Source organism: Neovison vison, chromosome 6 (assembly GCF_020171115.1).
Source record: "Neovison vison isolate M4711 chromosome 6, ASM_NN_V1, whole genome shotgun sequence".
Lineage (NCBI taxonomy): Eukaryota > Metazoa > Chordata > Mammalia > Carnivora > Mustelidae > Neogale > Neogale vison.
This window is the reverse complement of record NC_058096.1, coordinates 148874344-148893619: the sequence shown is the minus strand read 5'-3', so window position 1 is coordinate 148893619 and position 19276 is coordinate 148874344. Positions and strand designations below refer to the sequence as shown.

Below are 19276 nucleotides of genomic sequence, written 5' to 3'. Positions count from 1 at the left end.
GCATTATGGAAAAAAGGGACAGTCGGCTAATTATTCAGCTCAAATCTACACAGATTCATAAATCAATGTTGGTCTTCTTACATATCTGTGAGGAATTATTGACACGACTGCTAATTTAACATTTAAAAATAACAACCCTCATCTTTTTAAAAGCCATTTTACCATTTGATGGCTGAAACCGTTTTCCAAAACACAACAAGCTGTAAATGGATCCACGGGCTATTAATTTGCAGTGCATAGCACCAAAGGGAGAAGCTCTTTAGGTGCGTTGATGGGATTACAGGTATTACATAACCATCCACGGGAAAACTCAAAGTAAATCAGGGATAACATCCCATCTCTGGTGCTCCTTACGCATTCAAAGCTGCAACTGGAAAAGGTCCCAAATGAAAAGAAAAGGCAAAGGCAGAAAGGTCAATACATTTTCTGGAGATAATTTAATGTGCTGAAAGGGAGGGGGATTCTTTTAATGAGAGGATGTTACACTTCTCATCTGTGATAACACAATTTCTGTATGCACGGGATGGCATGACGCTCTCCAACACTCCTTCCACATCTCCATCCTTTTTTTTTTTCTTTTTAACTGAGGTTAAGACATTATAGACACAGTTAAGTATACACCAGTTAAGGATTAAAATGTCCAGCACATCACGAGGTTTCCAGGTGCCCCTTCTGAGCCCCGAGAGTGACCACTGCACTCCCCTCCATCACACAGATTAGTTTTGCTCATTTTTAATATTTATATGAATGGAATTATGAAGAATGTTCTCTTTTATTCTGAGTTCTTTTATTCAACATTATGCCTATGAGATTCACCCATGCTGCCGCACCTAGTAGTAGGGCTACTACTAGGTATACTAGTAGGTGTATGGCTCCATTTTTTTTTTTTTTTGCTGCGCATATTCCATTATTTGAATATGTCAAAATTTATTTACACATTCTACAGCTGATGGATATATGGGTGGTTTCTAGTGTTTGGTTATTGTGAATAAGCTGCTGTCGACATTCTTTTATCTAACTTTTGGTGGGTCTACGCACGCATTTCTTTTGAAGATGTTCCCAGGACTAGAATTACCAAGCTACCCTGGTATGTTTACCTTTAGGAGATATTGCCAAACTTTGGCTCGATTATATACTTCCACCAGCCACGTAAGAGAGTTCCCGTTGCTTCACACTCGTCAACACTTGGTGTTGTCTGTCCTTTGAATGTCAGACTTTCGGGTGGAGGAAAGCACCACATTTCAATTTCATGGACATAATTCTATTATTTAGGTACACGGAGCCTAGTAAAAGGCACTGTTTGTAAAAAACAAAATGGGGCTTTGCAATTGTGTAGCTCTAGATCGCATCAGCATACTGGGGAATGTGGGGAAAGCCATCTCCAAGAGTTTGCTCAGCCCCAGGAGGCAGGAGGAAGTCCTGAGGTCTCTCTTCCAGAAATAACTCACTGGGCCACATCCCCTGGTGGGGGGCGGGGAGTACATTCTGAGCCTGCATATTTTCACATTTCTGAGAGCTCAGAGTCCAAGGGCGCCTGAGCCAAGTTTCCATTTAGTCTAAAATTGCTCAAGCACTTTGTCCCTCCACTTCCAGGACACAAAGTGGGAATCCTTCACTCATTACATTTTGCACTTGATTCTCTTCCTGTCCTCGTTCAATCCCCTGAGCCAACAGAGTTTACTGGAGGCAACTTTTATCCTTCCCTTTGGAAGAGCTGTATCATATGACCGGCTCCTAAGTGAATCCATTTTGAAAGGCCAGTGGAATTCCTTAGTGCTATTTTAAAACGGATTTAAACAATGTTGCTGAATCAAAACACTGTTTTATAAGCCTGACCAAGCAATGTCATAAAACACCCCGCCCTGAAAAACAAGAAAAATAGAAGACTTGCTTTCTCCAACATCAAAACAGAACATTTCTGCCCTAAAATTATCCTCACGATAAAACCATCAGAAATATCTAAAAGTCAGGTAGGTATTTTATGTCGGTGGAATGAAGTGCTGGAACGATCAAGTGTGCATTTGGGGGCGAAAACGTTCTTCCTCGTGAGGAAATCGGGTGTTCGTTCTCCTCGGTCCCAGTATAAAAAGATGCCTGTCTCCATTAATCTAGTTCATCGCATAATTGCTCAACTCTTTGTTTTCTAGCTTTAAAGGGAGACAGATGAGAGAAATAACCTAACTGTGAGAGTTAATATTTTTCGATAGCAGAGGGAGAGGAAACTGGTTTAAGTGCTCAATACCACTCCAGGAAGAGCAAATTCAGACTGTACTCTATGCACGGATTTATTGAGCAATTTAGGTAGCCACCCTCCAGAGAATTGCTGTCACTGGGAGAAGGTACTTAAAGGGCCATGTTCATCGCCCCGGAACACAGGGACTGCGGGGAAATTTCGGGTTGCTATTTTCACGGAGACATTTGTTTCCAAACAAAGGGCTCTCTGCCAGCTATTTTAGAAGCACTTGCATATTTATTCAGTCAACTCTGGGCCGGGGATTGTCTTTGGGCACTGAGGTTTTATCAATGTCTATTTAAAGCAGAATGACAAATAGCTCGAGATGGAAACATAGAATATTTCCAGCCCAGAATGGGAGATGCTGCCTTTTCTTACAGGGCTAGTACTGGTTTCTCCCTCTCTCCCTCTCTGAAATTGCCACTGTCTCTCAATCTTTGGCATGTCCTCATTTAATTGCTGCTGTTTTGTTTTTAGTGGCACATAAAATAAAAGTGTGCCTTAACAAATTATAGATTTGATGAAATATGGTGTGTAAGTGTGTACAGTTTTGAGAGGGAGCAAATCTTCCCTGTCTGGACTTATTTACAAGCTCCATCTGGTTACTTCCACCATGGACCCAGACAACAGTGAGGCTTCTTGTCATGCACGGGATTATGTGCTAGAACTCGTATGGTGCATGTTGAGGGAAGGACGCAAAAGGGAAAAGGGAAAAACAGGCTCATCGTGTCCGTGGGACCAGATTTAGATCTCTAACTCTTGGAAAGATCAGACGAAACTTCCTGATTCAGAATTTCTACTCCTCAATTGCTCTTCACCTCCAGTTCATTCCAGAAACATCTATGAGGTACAAGGTACTGGGCTTCCAGTTGGGGACTCAGGTAGGAATGAGGCTCTGTGCCTGCCCTCAGGATGCTCACAGTGAGCGTACAGAACACGTGTGACGTTTTCTTACTCTCCCTCATATACAGACACACACACACACACACACACACACACACACACACACCCCTACCTACCTACCTCCTGGACACAAAAGCAAGTCTGACTTTCCGACTCATCCAACAGATGTGCCATAGTATGACATGTCACACCGTTGAGAGCTGAGGGTGACCCACACCTGCTTCCCGTTATTAGAGAAGGGGGCGGTGCATACTTAGGAGAAAGGTGGCTTGAAAGAGAAGTGGGAGGTAAAGCTGGGGATGAGCATCATGGGCAGAAAGGGCAGTGCACACACACACCCCGAAGCTGCCTCCCATGAAAGGCATGCTGAGTAGTCTGCGGTGACTCGTGTTTTGGGGAGCATGACAGGAGATCAGTGTCCTGGGCAGGCTGGGGCAGGCTGAGCCAGCTGTGCAGGGCGCTGCCCGTGCTGCTGATACACTTGGAACGGATTCTGTCAGTGAGGAAGGGCCATGAAGGGCATGGGATTATCTGGCTCAGAGATGACACTTTGTTTTGTGGGTATTAGGCCTGCGCCCCAAGGACAAATGTCAAATTTAAGAGTCTTCTGTTTGGCTGTTTTGGTTAAAGGACCACAGGACCGTAGGGAGCATCAGCTGTTCTGTATCGTCACGAAGGACTCTCCTGATAAGGCCACGTTTTGGAGGCCAGAATGGATCATTATCTGAGCAGAAGGAAGAGCGAGAGCTAATGCTCAGCGAAGAAATGCCTTTAGTTCCCGCCATAAAGCAATTCATGAATTCCTTCCCACACGTATACGAGGTAGGTACTGTCATCCTCTCGGGGCCACAGACAAGGAACCAGAGGCACAGGGATGCTAAGTCACCTGTCCGAGATCACACAGCGCTATGTGAGAGGTGGGCCGGGATCAGAATCAGTTGTCCCTCCAGTCTGTGCTTCAAGCCACAACACTTTCCCTTTCCCTGCTGCTCTTCGGAGGGGGGAGTTAACAGTGCAACTTGAGGTCTGCCCTGTTCCTCATATTCCCTCCACCAGTTCACCTGATCCTTGAAATCCACCAGGACGGATCCATCCCTTCAGTGACCCTTTGTTGTGTCAGGACAGGACCGAAGCCAGAGGATCCAAGAAAGCAAGACTCAGCGGCCCATCCTTGAGCCGTGGGGATGGGGAACGAGCTGAGGGGGCCGGAGCAAGACAAACTCAGGTCAGTGAGCTACTGACCAACAACTGAGACATGACACAGGGGCTCTGGAAAGGGTTGAGGCTCCCTCCAAGTCTGTTCCATTCCTGTCAAGATACAGGAACCCCCAACCAACTAACATGTAAAACCCCTCTCGTGATAGTTCACAGATAGGCCACTCTACTCTTGGGATTTCTATCTACATTGGGTTTTTTGTTTGTTTGTTTGTTTGTTTGTTTTGTTTAAATAAAATTTACAGATTATATTACTGCTGTGAAAGTAAAAGCTTATGTCTGACATAAATAGGAGTTAAGAGTAACAAATAAACAAGGTTTTCAGGTTGACTGCCTCAGTAAAGTTTTACTGGAACAAAACCACTCTCTTTCGTAAGGCTTTTGTGCAGCCGTGGGAGAGTCAAGTAGTAGCAACACACACTGAGGGGCATGTAAGGCCTCAAATACGTACTGTCTGGCCATTTAGGAACGTTCATCCCCCTCTGAAACAAAATTTCATCTGAACTAGGAATGGCTGCCTGTCCTCTCTCTGTTAAGAATAGGGAGTAGCAAAGGCTTAAGAGGTATGAACTAAGGATATACCAGCACCGAACTGAGATTTTCTCATCAGTAATACAAATATCAAACGAATACAGAAAAGGGCTCACTTTATCACTCTCTGATTTGGTATGATCGCATATGAAGTTTAGTGCTCCCCCAAATTAGGTTTTGTAGGCTGTGTACAGAATTTACGCTGGGGAAAACCCTGTACTGAACTTATACCTTCGTGTAATTAAATCATACACAACAGAAAATGTGATTGGGGAGCAAAGATGGGTGAGATACTGAAACTAGCCGGGTGGCATTAAATCCACACCAGAACAGTGTGGTTAGAGAAGCAAAGTGTAGCTGAAAAGCTCCCGGGAATGGGAATGAAGACCATGCCTGAAAGCCAACAGGGTGACGGCAGTCAAGTCTCTTAGCCTCTCCGAATGTCAGGACCCCCAGGATCCAAATACTATTCCTGTTCTACCTGCCGCATGGGATGACCCAACGTCGTGGGAGACTCCGCTGCTGGAAGCACTCTGGGACCAACAACTGCCCTCTTACCACCCATGTCCCTCCTGCCATGTGGCTGACTGCACAAGTAGGCCAGGGGTAAGATTTGGTTGGGAGGAGGGATCTCCTGGGACTTGGAGAAGGTGGGCCACAGAGTCCCATATAAAGGGTGGGGAGAGATGGAATGTACCCTAGGGACAAACAAAAGTAGAAGCAAGGACTGAAAGACACTTTGCTTCCTTGGTGATCAGGTGCTAAGCGGACACTGCCCGGGACACCCTGATGGCCTCACCTTGAGCTGACTGGTGCAGGGAGAGGCCCAGGCGTCCTTTCTAACACCCCAGTTCGGTTTTCCCCATGGAGTTGGGTTCCACGATACCAGGATCCCATCCCATTCTCTGATTACACATGTCCCAGCATCTCCGGGCAAATGAGCCATCTGCCTTCCAGTTTCCAGTAGCTGAGGAAGGCGGATATTTATTTTAGAAACTATGCCTGCAAGCTTTATTTTTAATGCTGTGATATAATATTTGGGGCTGTATATCTAGACGGTGGTGTTATAAACAATTCAAAATGACGAGAGCCTCTGCCCTTCGCTTTTCTCCTAGAGAAGGAACTGGGCTGTGTAGTTATTAAAATAAAAAGCAGCTGTGGCAGCAGCAACGGCAGAGCACAGAACGGAGCCTGTGTCACCATCAGAGGAAGAATCTCCCTGGGAGAACAGCCATCATTACTTAGCACCTACTGTGTGCCACGCAGGGTGCTAAATGCATCGCCCTCCCAAAGGTGAGATGCAGAAAACAACCCAGCAAGGTTGCTCTACCTTGTAGGTGAGATCCTTGAACTTGAAACAAAATGACACTTCTTGCCAGGGATGAGGCTGCCAGAGGGCAAGGTTGGATTCGAACCCAGCTCAGGCTCAGCCCTTTGTTCCCTTGGCTCGGCTCTGTCCTACTGTGTCACGGAAATTTCTCCTTTCTCTGAGGTGAGAATGTGCTGAGCGTCCCTTTTCCAGGAGCCAGGCTGCAGGGAGAAATGTGTTAGTAAAGCTGAAGGAATTTTAATACTTCCTTTGCAGTCTGAGTGTTAATGGGCCTGAAGTCCCACAGTGGCACTGACATCACTAGGCTGCCAGTGCCCAAACGGAATTGGGTTTTTTTAATCTCCTGAACAGATGCAGGAAAACAGTAACATTTGGCAAGTGGAAAGGGACAGCAGATTTTTACTTTCCAGCTTCCGCAACGTTTTTAGATACAAAAATATAAAGTTTCCAGCCTTCCATTTACTTCTGGGGGGCTCTGTGGAGATTTGGGTGTGCATGGGGCAGAAAGGAGACACGCGGGGTTAATGCTGCCTCTCCGTAGGGCAGAACAGACCCTCACGCTGAACCTTGGGAACGCAGTAACAAGCCAGGACGTAACATGGGAACAAATGAAGAAATAAACTAAAATTAGAAAGACATTAAGTGCCCTGATGATGATTTTTATGTAATTTCCCAAGCACACAGGGCAACCTACAATATGAATTTTCTCATTCTAAAGCCAGTAAAATCCAGCCATAGAACCAATGAGCACATCAATATAATTTGTGCCTCAACAGAAGTGATTTTAACTGAGGTTAAGTATCTTTAATCCAAAAGGTTTGTTTTAATGAAAGTTTAACAGTAAAGGGGAAACAAAACACAGAACAACAGAAACCTCTCATGGTGGTATCAAAGTGTCCATGCAAAGCACATTCATTCTAGCCAATCGACCCATGGGGACATTCATGTCCAACAGAGAAATCAGGATTTAGAGACTTTATAAAAAGCTGTTTTTAAGCTCAATATGCCCCAAATGAGAAGGTGTCAATGAGCACTTAGGGATTCCCAAAATCAGAGATATTCAACTGCTTGATTCTACAAATATACTTATGCAGCTGCCACGGGGCCGGGGACTGCTGTGAAATTAACACGGAACAGCGTTCTCAAGCAAAATCAAAGACATGTTTTGCCCACCACTCCAAAGCATGGCCCACATAAACATAAGCTCAAAGGCAATTTGAAGAGGTTCCTTTGTGAATTAGTGGCCAGTGGTTTTCAGAAAGAAAAGAACTAGAATGGGGGTGGCAGGCACAGTAACCCCCGCAGTGTTTCTGTTACAGATGTGGAGTGAGAGCATCCCATCTGGAAGGCCAGAGGCCCAGGGAAACCTGGTCGAATATCAGAAGCATCCAGAGCCCACTATTTCCCCTTTATCATGGCACACGAGTCTCAATTCTGGCCGACTTTGTATCTTTCATTTTCCTATTGGCCTCCTGACCCCAATATCTAGCCTATCCCTGGATCCTCTTCCTTGTCAGTGAGCAATCCGATGGCCTAGAACTGGCCAAGTGAGCCCCCATTCCTGCCCCTTGTCCATGTTCGCCTCTCCACCTTTGTGGGCTTGTGCCACGCACAGTTACACAGCTGCCTGTTCAGCTCAACCATTTTCCACGGCAAATCTACCAGGAGATCTAATATCCTCTGGGGGAGAGAACTGGCAAGAGGAAGCTGATTGGAGAAACACTGTTGTCTAAACAGGATTAAAAGCATTAGTTCTCACATTATGCCCAGGCCGTCAGTCAATACTAAAGTTCCTTTAACGGGGTAGAAAACACAACCCCAACGAAGTTGCACAACTCGTTCTGGGTCCGTAGCCGGTAAGTGAAGGCCCGAGGGAGGAATATGGGCGTGCATACCCACAACTGTTTTGGGCCTGGCGCTTTTTCAGGAAGGAAAGGCAGGGAGATGTTGGATTTGGTTGTCTTTTACAACAGCCAGGGGCACCTGTCTGGCTCAGTCGGTGAGCACTGGACTCCTGATCGCAGGATCATGAGTTCAAGTCCCTTGTTGGTGGGAGAGCCCACTTAAAATTTAAATAAATAGTTACATTTAACCACTTGACAAGTCTAACTTCACTGGACATCATGCTAACATCAGGACTATAAGGTGAGGAAGACATGTTTGCCTTGCCTTTTAGGAGTTGTTTGTTTTTTTTTTTTTTAAGATTATTTATTTATTTATTTGACAGAGAGAGAGAGAGATCACAAGGGAGGCAGAGAGGCAGGCAGAGAGAGAGGGGGAAGCAAGCTCCCTGCTGAGCGGAGAGCCCGATGTAGGACTCGACCCTGAGATCATGACCTGAGTGGAAGGCAGAGGCTTAACCCACTGAGCCACCCAGGCGCCCCTTTTAGGAGTTTATGATCAGTCTAGACAGGGAGCCTCAGCAGTGTGTGAAGAATCACACAGTAGTGAGTCTGTAGTTTGTGGGGGTATATTCAAAGTACTAGAGGAACATGGGGAAGAATGAATGATGTGGGATATGGGATGGGGTTCAGGGAGGCTGCCCAGAGAAAAATGACATTTCTGCCAGCTTCTGGGGCTCATCTGAAGGAGAAGAGAGTAGACAGTCAGTTCCAGGACACAGCCTCCAGAGAAACATGGAGCCGTGAGGCTCGTGGGTCAGCATGGCCCAGTGTGGCTGGAAGCTGGGGCTTCTACTGGTAGGAGAGGAGCAGATGACAGTGGGAGATGAGCGGAGCATGAGATCACAGAGCAACCATAAGTGGCACACGTGACCACTAGGTGAACCACCTAAAGCAGAAGTAGGCAAAGTGTGGCCTTTGGGTCAAACCCAGTCCTCTGCTTGTTTTTGTAAACAGTTTTATTGGAACACAACCAATCTTTGCTTATGTACTTTCTATGGTTCCTTCTGGGATATAGTGACAGGCACAGAGATCACACAGCCCACAAAGCCAAAAATATTTTCTTATTTGACCCTTTTAGCAAAGTTTCCTGATCCCTGGCTTAAGGACTTGAGCTATTCATTTGGATTTCTGTAACTGACCCAAATGCACATGGTCAGGCTTTCTAAACTCCTATGGTCTCTATGTGGCATCGTCTTAAACCTTCTCCTTCCCCATCATGGACAATTAGTGGTTTATCTGTCTCATAAGCTTGTCCGGACATCTCTTTCACAATCCCAAATTTTATGTCTTCCTTTATTCTCTTTTTTATTTCTTATTTTAGGGCCACATACTTTCCTCTGGTGACATTGTTTCGAGCCTCCCACCCCACCGGCAGAAACCCATCATTCAACTTTGAGTCATTTTGCTTCCTTTGCCTCCTCCCCAAGTTCTTCATAAATAATTGTACCACTTTTAGAATGCTGCTGAAAATCGATTTTTTTCACTTGCTGCTACCACTTTCAAATTCTGTGCTTTGACAAATAGCGATTCCTCTGCAAAAAGGTTCCCCTAGTTTCACAAAGCCCTTGGAAAATACAAGGTATACCCACCAACATTTACAGAACAGAAACGTGAAGAAATAATCACGCTTTTCCCATCCGCCACACTAAAGGATTTCTTTTACTAGGAAATCCCCTTATTCATCAAAAACCAAATTTGAACTATAAAAATTAAATCTGCACATAATTTTCTAGAGTATATGTCTCTGCTATGCAACAAGGAGTGTGATTATTGTTTAACTAACCACTTGCAATAGTGTCAAAAAGGAAAGTCAGAGTTTTAAAAGCTGCTTTTTATGGCATGTAGCATTTATTACTACCGGGATCCAAATCCCAGCACTGCCCCTTACTAAATGTGTTACCCCAAACTAATTAACCTCTCTGTACTTAAGCTTCCACATCTGCCCAAAAAAGGGGAAGGAAAGGATTATAACTAACCTATTTCACAGGGTTGTTGTTAGGATCGAATGGGACAAAGTATTAAAAATGGTTAAGTAAGGGCACCTGGGTGGCTCAGTGGGTTAAGCCTTTGCCTTCGGCTCAGGTCATGATCTCAGATTTCTGGGATTGAGTCCCACATTGGACTCCCTGCTCAGTGGGGAGCCTGCTTCCCCCTTTCTCTGCCTGCCTCTCTGCCTACTTGTGATCTTGATCTCTCTCTCTGTCTCTCTCTCTCTCTGTCAAATAAATAAATAAAATAAAATAAAAATGGTTAAGTAGTGCCTGGCCTATAGAAAACACCAAGCCTATGTTAGCTATTACTGTAATAGGATTCTTAGGTTTCCTTCTTTCCTTCAACAGTACAAAGAAGAAGAACAACAGCACCGTGGGACCTGATGGGTCTTTCTGAGCATGGAGTAACTTTTTACCTTGTCTTTCCAATTCCCCACTTAGGGATGCTTTCCTCCCACACCCCTAGCCCACCTGGTTTGGGCAGGGTCAACCTCCATGAGGGGATCCAGGGATTGGCACGTGATCCAGACCTAGCCAATCACAGTGATCCACCCCTCCACCCTCCCTAAGGCGAGACAGATAGACAGGGCACGTGACCCAAGTGAGGCCAGAGAGAACCAGGTCCTAGGCACTGATGGAATGATGAGGACCCGAGTCTCTCTTTCCGTCAGGTAGACTTTTAGGCACAGCTATTAGTGGCATCTTTCGGAGCCATTTATAAAATCTTCCCGGAAACAAAATCAACACGGTAAAAATAGCTGTGGGAGGCAAAGGGGAACCATTTCCTGAAAGGTACGCAAGCCCTTGGATGCATATGGGTTACTCTGGACTGTCCAGGTACCTCTGCCGATGTTTTAAGCTTATGTCAAGTTTGAGCTGAGTTTTCTGTCACTTGCATCCCCAAAGTTCTGACACATACTAATGAGTCCTCATGACCTATGGCAAGAATTGAATGCAAATCTTGCTAATCTTGGTACCTCCAAGAAAGCAGGGCCAGAAGAGCGTAGAGCTGAACTGTAATCTTGGTTCTGTCTTCAGCCAGTTGGGGATTGCTGGGAAAACCGTTTCATCTTTCTGGGTCCCAGTGTGCTTGGATGTCAAGTGAGAGAGGTGAGTGAAAATCAATCTCTAAGATCCCTTTTCAGTTCTAACATTCTATGAGTCTCTATTATGCTTGGATTCGTTTCAGTTGCGAATACTGTGGTATAATTGGTTACCAATTCTCGTATTTTCCTGCTTCTTTCTGTTTCAACTTTAAAAATATCCTATTAGACCCTCAGTCTCTATACTCCAAGTGTTTATTCCTTTCTCTTCAATTTCCTTCTAAGGAAAATATATTTATTTTTGTATACTTGGGCATAATGATCCCATTTTCTTCTCATTTCTATATTTTTAAATCTAATTAAGGTGATAAGTTCCTTGAGGGTTGAAACTAGAGTTTTCCTGTGGGTGTAAACATTATTTTTTTTTAATTGGCAACCAAGCTGCCAGATTTTACAGAGCAGCAGGATATGGGTTTTAAGTAATGTAAGCAGGAAATGGGTCTCCAGCCCACACAAAATAAATGCAAAAGTACTGATTTACCCTGAGTCCACATCTGGCTTACTCATTTATAATTTCAGCCTAGACTAAAATTCTCCCACAGAACTGCAGTGTGACAGTCTTGTCTACAGAATGTCAGACCAAAAATGGAGTGTCAAGGGATCATCCTGTGGGCCTCACTTACGTATGCAAAAAAATCTGGCTATTTCAGGGCAATGTCATGATTTTCTCTTCCATGGTAGGGTTGGGGGGCCTAAGCTAAGTGAATATTAGCTCTGCATCTTCACATTTATTGATTTCAAGTAATCCAATAGCTCTGAATTTTGGAGGGATCAAAGAGAACTGGCTGAAATGTGTCAACTGACCCATCATCCACACATAGAACTTTCTGGAGGGAAAAAAAACCCTCCCAGGAGGGATGGCAGGATGTCTCCCTGTCTGATGACGCAGTCCATTCTTGTTCATCAGCACCCCAAATACAAATAAGTCCCCAACCTCAACTGCTTTAATAGGTACCTCTTGGCAAAATATAATCAAATTAGCTGGAGGTGGAGGTTTTAGGGCCGGCTGGTTTAGCAATTCGATAATGCCATTCAGGGCCCAATTTCTACTATCCTTCCATTCTTCCAACTGTAGTGCCTGCTTTGTCCTAGAAGTGACTTCCCTTGGAGTTGAAGGATAGCTACTATGGGCCCTTGGGGCTACTTGGTTCCTTGTTCACATGCATCAGAAATTGTCCCAATATTCTAAGCATATGTCTTGGGTGCTGTTTAGGTAATTTTATCAAGATAAAATTTCAAATTTGCTCAGAAGTTACAAGAATGAGAACCCCTGTACACCCTTCATCTAATTCACAGTTCTTAGTATATAATAATATACTGTTGTATATTATTGCTATAATCTACAGTCCATATTCAGATTTCACTCACTGTCCCAATAATGTCCTTTATAGCTATTTTCTCCTCTGACCCAGGATCCAATCTGGCTTATGCATTGCATATAACTTGCATGTCTCTCTTAATCTGGAACAGCCTTTCAGTCTGTCTTTGCCGTTCATAATCTTGGCATTTTTGAAGGGTACTTGTGTTTGTTTGTTTTTTTTAATTGGGTTATTTGCTTTCTATTTATTGAGTTTTTAGAGATTCGTATATTCTAGATACGAGTCCTGAATCAGATGTGCAATTTGTAAATACTTTCTCCTAGAGTGTGCCTTGTGTTTTCATTCATTTCATAGTAACCATTGAAGAGCAGACATTTCTTATTTTGATGAAGTCTAATTTATCTTTCTCTCTTTCATGGCTACTAAGCACAAGTTTTTAACTCATTCTCATTAGACTGGCCCAGGTTACATATTCACACCATGAACCAGTAATAGAATATGACAGGCTGGGACACAATAGGATGCTCGGCTTGAGTCAGCTGAATTGTTCCCAGTCCTACTCTTTTTCCTCAAGTATAGAAACCCAAGAAGTGGAAAAGCATATTAAACCCTGGATACATTTAGGAAAGGTGAAGGATGGAATGGATGTTGGGCAACATCCTCTAGAAGCTACTTCAAGAAAAAGCCAGTAGACCACCTGAGCACCCTCAGGGCAGTGCTGCCTGGCTCTAGGGCCATTCCCTCCTCAGTCTCCCCACCATCCAATGGCCACAAGTCCCAGTTCCAAAATCCAAGGGCCCCTGTCCTGTAACATGCATCTTTGAGCCAGCCTGTAAGATCGTGGCTGAAGTACCCGGCTTTTTTTTTTTTTTTAAGAGAGAGAGAGTGAGAAGGCATGTGGAGGCAGGGTCGATGGGCAGAGGAAGAGGGAGAAAGAATCACAAGCAGACTCCCCACTGATAGCAGAGGCTGATGAAGGGCTGGCTCCCTCTCACAACCCTGAGATCATGATCTGAGCCGAAATCAAGAGTCAGTCACTTAATCGACTCAGCCATCCAGGTGCCAGTACCTCGCTTTTTGTCTCATATCTTACAGGGAAGGGAACATGTCTGAGGCATCACTAGCACCCCCTCACACCATAAGCCTGGTGCCTCACTCACAGTCTGCCTTCACCAAATCCGCAAGTCATGGGCTGAATGAGGAAGCAGCAATCACATTAGGTGCTTCACCATGCACACAACCGTATGTCTTCCTTTGGCCTGCCTGAGCCAAGCCATTTGCCCGTCAATTTCCTGTCCCCTCCACGTGAAAGCACCAAAGAGAGAAATGCAAGTAATGAAGTTTTTTGTAGTGTACACACTGTCTGCATTAAATAATGTATATTTCAAGTCCCCATTATCAGATGTTTATGGACCACTAGTTTTTAATTTACTAAAATGTTCTCTTTTGCATTAAAAAACGTTTAATTATTTCGAGGAGGGGCTGGCTGAGAGGAAAAAAAGCTAAATCAAGTTTGGAAAAATGCCAATGCACCGAGTTTCTAAATATTTCTCCCACAACAGAAGTTTTATGCCCCCTTCCCTCTGAAAAAGGGCTGGTTATTACTACTGTTAATATTCATGCCTCTCGTCTCATTTTGTTCTCCCAGATACAGGCAAAACTTTTTGTTCGTACTGTCAGGATGGGGAAATGGGAGTCTCTAAGTGGCTATGTGATATATCTGAGTTACCAGTGGCTCTGAAACCCCCAGGGAGTTAGTACCGCTTTGGAATACGAATCTGCCATCAACAACACAGCTCCTGCCTTTTTCCCCAACTGCTACTCAAGTTTTATCTGAAAATCCCCACAGTTCTGTTTTCCTACCACCTCTTTTTACACCTAGCCTTGGCAATCTATCCTGAGTGTCAGGTCGAGTTCCACATACTATGTCCTCCACGACTTGATTTTGGAAGCTGAGCAAATCATATTTATAGATAAGACAAAGGCAGAAAAAAAGTTTTTTGAGCCTCCACTTACATTCTTTGGACATTCCCACTTCAAAGCACTTCTGGAGTCGACAGTATTGGCATCGATTCCTGGTGACTTTGTTAATAACACAGTTCTTATCTCGGTGACAAGTGTAAATCATGTTCTTCTGAATACTTCTGCGGAAAAAGCCCTGCAAGCAAGTGAGAAGATGAGAAGACTAAGTAAAACTACCAAGTTTCATGAGAAATCAAAGCCAGCCTTATCAATGCACTGATTGCTTGGTCTGACTCATGAAGTGATGGAAGCTGAAAAGTCAACGTATTTCAGCCTTAAAATCCTTGTGAAATATTAAGTCAGCTTTCCCTTTGTTTCAAATCAGAAAGCCCCTTTTAATCAAAACTAGACACGACCATTATTATCTTGCTGAAGGAAAAATGAATACCAAGCTAATTCACTTGGAAAACATAATGCGGAGCTGGGTTCCCTCCAAACAGGCTTAACTTCATAAGCAGTTCCCTTGCTGGTCAGAAAAATTTCAGGTGAGCCCACTATCAAGAAACCCAATATCAGATGCACTACACTTGCAAAAGAAATGATAAGATTCAGGGAAGAATGAGGTCTTCTCAAGAAAGTCTTTTCCACTTCTTTCCCGTATATTTAGCTCATTACAATATTTAAAATATAATTTAACTTACAGAGTATTTAGAAAAATATTACCCAAGATTGGAAATAAGGTATAAAAAGACCTGCCCATTTAACAGCACACTGGAGCGGTGCTATCCAAAATGGTAGCCACTAAAGACATAGAGGTGTTTAAATGAAAATTAGTAACAATGAAATGAAATTTAAAAATAGATTCCTCAGTTGCACTAGCCACATTTCAAATGTTCAAGAGCCACAGGTAGCTCATAGCTACCACACTGGACAGCCATATGTATGGAAGATCTTCATCATGGCAGAAAGTTCTGTGGGGCAGCACGGTTCCGAAGCACTGGCTTTGTGACAAGCTTACCTAAGAGTTCTCTGACACTCTTGGGAAATGTAACTTTGTTTGACCTACTATTTACGATTGATTGGACACGGGCTCTGTAAAGGCTGGAGAAGGCTGGTAAATTACAGATCTATTTGTTAAGGATAGGTGCAAAGATTTCTGTCTGGCTGAAATATAACCAAAGAGTATTGTTTTATTGCCTTGTAGGACATTAACCAGTTTTGTATCTGACTTTGCAGTCTGATCCCAGCATTCTTTCTGCCTTTCACCATTATCTGCCAAGCAATCTACCTAGCCACCTAGATATTTTGCTCAAATCCTCCTTTGAACCAGCTTTGCCATCCTGCTATTTCTCTCTCTTGAATTCAATAAATCTCCAACTACATGCTTCCTGAATACTTGAATGAGTTGTTACTTCTCAACTTTCTGAAAATTATATTTTAGCCGAAGCAGTAGTTTATCCCGATTTTTGTGAAATGCTGATGAAATAAAGCAGATTATAGTCTCATGAGCACATGGGTGGCCACCTTCTCTCCTTTGTCCTCCTCATTTCTCCCACACCGTTTGCAGACAATGGATAATCAAGGGCTGCTTGTTACTACACAGATGAATGAGCACAGAGATGAATGAGTGGATGGCATACCTGCTCTCTTTTCTCTTTCCTAACTGCCCAACAAAAACCTCTAAATTGCTAGGAGTATTAAGAGCAGGGAGCTTTCCCTTCTCAACTGTGATGTGACTTTTACCTACATTAGCAACCATTCTCTCAGACATAAGAAACACACCACGGAAGGTGCTAAACAGCACACAAGCCTCACCATCTGAGTTCAGCTTTCCCTGTCGTGCATTAACACTCCAGGAACCAGAACTAAAATCATTTAAAGCTAAAGCACATTAACAAAGAAAGCTCATGTAACACCCATTGTTTAGGATATTTACGTGGGCACCCTAGGATTTTAATGTCTAAATAAACATATTTTTACTGGCATAGTTCAACTGTAAACGCCTGGAAATCTTGTTTAAGGTTGCAACTCCTGTCACATCCCAGACACATACCTTTTCCAAGAAAACACAGTTTATTTTGGTACCTCTGGAGCTACAAATATGTCCCAAATCCAAAATAACAGGTTACCAATACTCTGAACCTCTAAGAGAACCTGTGCAGGGTGGTCACCTCAAACAGATCTTTTCAATGCGAAAAATATACCTACAGGACACTTCTGGCTGCCAGATGAATGAATAAACTTGATTTACAGAAATTGCAGGGCTCTCCAGCCAAGAAACACTGACCCAATGGAAGATCCAGTCTTTTCTGCATGTTCGAAGCAAGTGAGGTATGGACAAAGGTGACCCCCTCCATTTATTAAAAAGCCAAATATTCAGTTCAGCAAATTCTTAATGAGTGACCAAGAGGGGAAGAGAAAACAATCTCATGATACTCAAATGAAAGAAGAAAGAAGAAAAGAACTTCCTGTGTCATTAGTTATCCACTCAGTCAGGTTCAGTAACAATGTCGGCAGAAACTAAATAGGTCTTCTTGGTTTTCCAAATCAGGTTTTTGGCTAGATATCAGGAGAAGGTCTAAGTTTCAGTAAATCATTTCCACCATGGTAGGATACTTGCTGACTAATATATATGCTGGGAGGCATTTTTTATACATGGACTGGGTAAACAGAAGAGCCCTCTTAGGCCAAAGAGAGGTTTGCATTCTACAAATCCTCCTCCCAATAGATGTGAGATATTATTATTTGAACCTTATTTCCTCATAGACCACTGCTCTGAGGACTTAGTGTGTGCCTGTGTGTGACATGGTAGCCCCAAGCCACCTCAGTTTTATCTACTTAATATTTTTACTGAGGTTGGTTCTTCTTTTTATTTTTAACATTTCTTAAAATGGAGGAAGACCTTTAATCTCTGGCTTCATTTGAAAACCAGTACTGAGGGACCTTGGGTGGCTCAGTCGTTGGGCCTCTGCCTTTGGCTCAGGTCATGATCCCAGGGTCCTAGGTTCAAGCCCCGCATCGGGTTCCCTGCTAGTGGGAAGCCTACTTCTCCCTCTCCCATTCCCCCTGCTTGTGCTCCCTCTCTTTGTCTCTGTCAAAAACAAACAAGCAAACAAACAAAAAACCAAAAACAACAACAACAACAAAAAAAAAAACTTAAAAAAAAAAGAAACCCAGTATTGACTGTCAATGTTAAAAGGCAAATATAACACAAATAAAATGAAAGTCAGGCAAAATAATAATCAGATATTATTTCACTTACTGGATACTAAATCTGCTAAGGGCTTAAAACCCCAGACTGTGTCACTTCTTGCTGAAAAGGGAGCTAAGCAAGTGTTAGAGACAGATCAGCACTGACTTGAGACTTCCTCTTTGAGGAATTCAGAGAAAATGTTTCTTATTATGTGGTTCAGTGAGATATAAAGCCACGAATCTGTGCCACCTAAAATTGGAACCCTCACACTTTAAGAAACAAAACTGCAACCCAAGTCTTGTCATATATAAAAATGGGCTTTAAAAGTGTGGAGTCCAAAGCGTGATAGTCCTTGAAGCAAGTGGATCGGCAGAGACATACCTAGAGGAGAGAACACTGAAAAGTTGAGTGTGTAAAAGCAAGGATTGGGCCCCATTTGGAGGAGAAATCTGGGGAGTGGAGGGAGGAAGGAGAGAGAAGAGGTAGGAAGCAGAGAAGAAGAGCTGTGGAGAGGAAATCCAAGGGCTGGATCGCAGCCTCCTCACAACCACTGTGTGGCCTTGGGCACCTCAGTCCAAAGAGGCGAAGCTCTCTCCTCTCCTCAGTGAGGGGCTGGATGGCTGACTTCCAAGATCCTTTCCAGCTGTACATTTCTGGAATTCCAAGTGCATCTTCACACCAGAGAGTGACAAGGTGGGATGCCTTCAAAGTGAGGATGAAAGGAGTTTCTGTGAGCAAAGAAAATGGCCAAGGAAGAGGTGGTGTTTGAAAACTAAGGAAAAACAGGTCCTCTACCTGTACAGGCAAAAACTACAACTTGAGGGGGACCAGCCTAGAGCTGCTGACACTACAACTGTATTCTTTGGTGTGGGGGGGGGGCAGAGAGGGGTGGAAAGAGAACATCTTAAGCAGGACCCATGGTCAGTGCAAGCAGGACACAGGGCTGCATCTCACAACCCTGAGATTATGACCTGAGAAGAAATCTAGAGTTGGACACTTAACCAACTGAGCCACCCAGGTGCCCTGCCTCCCCAATTTTATTCTTGCTTTCCTAAAATATCCTTTGCCCAGTAAACCCAGAAAAATTCTGTCTTCAGGATGTATGTCACCTCATCCAGCCTTCTCTGACTGATCCAAGCACACATAAACGCCTCTTCTTCTAGGTAACCTTGGTATTTTGCTTATCTTTCTATATTACTCCAAATCAAATATAATATTTAAAATATTAAACAACAGCACTGTTTACTTCAGAGGCTACCTGGGCAACATGGAAGAATGCTAGCCAGTGGCCAGAAGTCACAGCCTTCAGGAGCCAAATGGGTATCATAAATTTCTTCAACGGGGTGCCACCGTATCACCAGCAAGTGTGACATCTTCCTTGCTGACCCCCTGACAGAGAAGAAGCAGGGACATGGAGGCCAGCTTTCCCAAAACTAAAGTGGGGGGGGTTGCTGGGCTCCCACATAGCCTCAAAGTAGTGTTTAATGTGTCTTCACATTAGAACCAAGACAGTGGACTTGGGTGGGGGAGAGAAAGACATTTTGGTGGCAATGGTTACTCGACAGATGGCAGGAAAGTATTTTAATATTTTA

At 43.7% G+C, this 19276-nt stretch overlaps 1 protein-coding gene across 3 annotated transcripts in view; it reads right to left on the bottom strand.

Annotated features, from left to right (window-relative positions):
- RARB (retinoic acid receptor beta) overlaps positions 1-19276 on the bottom strand; it is a 196313-nt gene that overhangs the window by 81419 nt on the left and 95618 nt on the right. For all 3 annotated transcript variants that reach the window (XM_044252570.1, XM_044252569.1, XM_044252571.1), the window contains exon 3: positions 14546-14687. In XM_044252570.1, the coding sequence (XP_044108505.1) occupies positions 14546-14687 (142 nt within the window). The remainder of the gene's footprint in view (positions 1-14545; positions 14688-19276) is intronic.